The 1858-nt window shown below is 31.5% G+C and overlaps 1 protein-coding gene across 3 annotated transcripts in view; it reads left to right on the top strand.

Moving 5' to 3' along the window:
* LOC102675877 (acetylcholinesterase-like) overlaps positions 1-1858 on the top strand; it is a 196944-nt gene that overhangs the window by 108793 nt on the left and 86293 nt on the right. For all 3 annotated transcript variants that reach the window (XM_031512273.1, XM_031512272.1, XM_031512274.1), the window contains one exon: positions 384-526. In XM_031512273.1, the coding sequence (XP_031368133.1) occupies positions 384-526 (143 nt within the window). The remainder of the gene's footprint in view (positions 1-383; positions 527-1858) is intronic.

Genomic DNA, 1858 nt, shown 5'->3' with positions numbered 1-1858 from the left:
ATTTAGTGAAAGTGAAACACTTTTGAATATTTTATTTTTCTTTAATGGCTAAGTATTTTGTAGGTACTTTTTCTGAGATGTTAAATATCGCATTATTTATAGTATTCTGTGTATTATATAAGATATGACTTGATTTTTTTATTATTTTTTAATCAAAGCATTTAGAGTGAAACACTTTTGAATATTTTATTTTTCTTTAATGGCCAAGTATTTTATTTTATAGATACTTTTTGAGTTAATTTTTGAATTATTTACATATATATATATAGGGTGTTTCATTGTATTACAACGATGATTTTTTAGTTTTGGATAGGTTTCAAAAAAAGAAAGAGTGTTTTATTTTATTTTTTCAAATAACGTGGTTAAATTCTGTTCTGTTTCAGGAACTTATTTCATCCTTTACGACTTCAACGATATTTTCGAGAAGGACCAGGCCAGTTTCTTGGAACGAGAAAGATTCCTTGGTATTATCAACAATATCTTCAAGAACATGTCTCAAATTGAACGAGAAGCCATTACTTTCCAGGTATGTGGCTATGGTTAAAACTTTCAACTCTCTTCCTTCACACAAGGGAAATTCTTTTATCCTTCTCACGGGTCTCGTTAAATATATCTCCAAGCCATAGAGAAACTTCAAAACCATAAAAAGATTGAATTGTACTGTGAAAATTCAATCTTCCATAATATACACTTATCACGAATCACGATATTACAATTTCGATCATTTTTTTTTTTTTTTAATCTTCAACAAATTTTCTCAACCATAAAAACACACTTGTTGAATCAAAATCATAATCTAAGAAACATAGCAATTCATACTCGATATTTTTTTCTTGAAATTTTTCTAAAACATTTCTCAACGAATTCGCACAAATGATCGAAAAGAAAATTTTGCACGAGCCAAATAATAACACGATTAATGGATGGAGGCTAGTGATATCTTCACAAAATTTCGCCGACGATCATCCATGGAAGGATCGATCTATGTTCGATCATTGTTGCCATTAAATTACACCCACTTTACTCCGGTGTTGTAGATCGATCTTAAGAAAGGGTTGCGACGTATCGACATATTCGGTTCACGTATATCGCCTCGAGACACATCCATAGCTGGATGAGTAACATAAGAGACGCGGGTTGCAGTAGTAACGGAGCGCGCAAGTCAGACGCTTTGTAGCTAGGATAAGTGGTAATGGAAGTCAGGAGTCGGACGCAAGGGTTTAAGTATTCCGGTCACGTGGTTACGTCATGGAAGCTCTTCAATCCTCGGATAAGAATTTATTCGTTCTTCCTTTTCTCTATTGTTAATTACGAAAATTAATCTTGGTTTTAATAATCTTTCTTCTTTACGTTCTTCGAAGTATAATCTCTGAAGTATTTCTTTCTCATATCGAGATGGTTTAACGTCGATGAAATCAATTTTAATTTTAATTTTAACCAGATTCTGTGTAACACAATTCAAAGTTCTAGTAACCTGATTTTCGTACACCATTTTTCTTTGCTTTCTCCTCTAGAATTCATCCTCCAAAAATACGAATCATTACCTTATATAATAAAAATACATTGAGAACCACTGTTTACACACATAAATTTAAGTTTTCTTATACTAACTTCAAAAATTCACTCCAAAAATACATTAAGAATCATTGCTTCACATAAACTTTAAACTTTCTCATAACTAAGTCTCGACTGAAATTTTCTTTGCTTTCTCCTCCAAAAATACTCCACAAATCATTCCCTTTATATATAACAAAAATACATTGAGAATCACTGCTTGCTTTCCGACGTCCAAACCGAAGCTTCAACTCTCTCGAAATCCATTATCCTATTATATATAACAAAAAAGAGTATTGAGAAC

Source organism: Apis dorsata, unplaced genomic scaffold (assembly GCF_000469605.1).
Source record: "Apis dorsata unplaced genomic scaffold, Apis dorsata 1.3 scaffold_407, whole genome shotgun sequence".
NCBI classification, from domain to species: Eukaryota; Metazoa; Arthropoda; class Insecta; order Hymenoptera; family Apidae; genus Apis; species Apis dorsata.
This window is presented reverse-complemented; position numbering and strand designations above follow the sequence as displayed.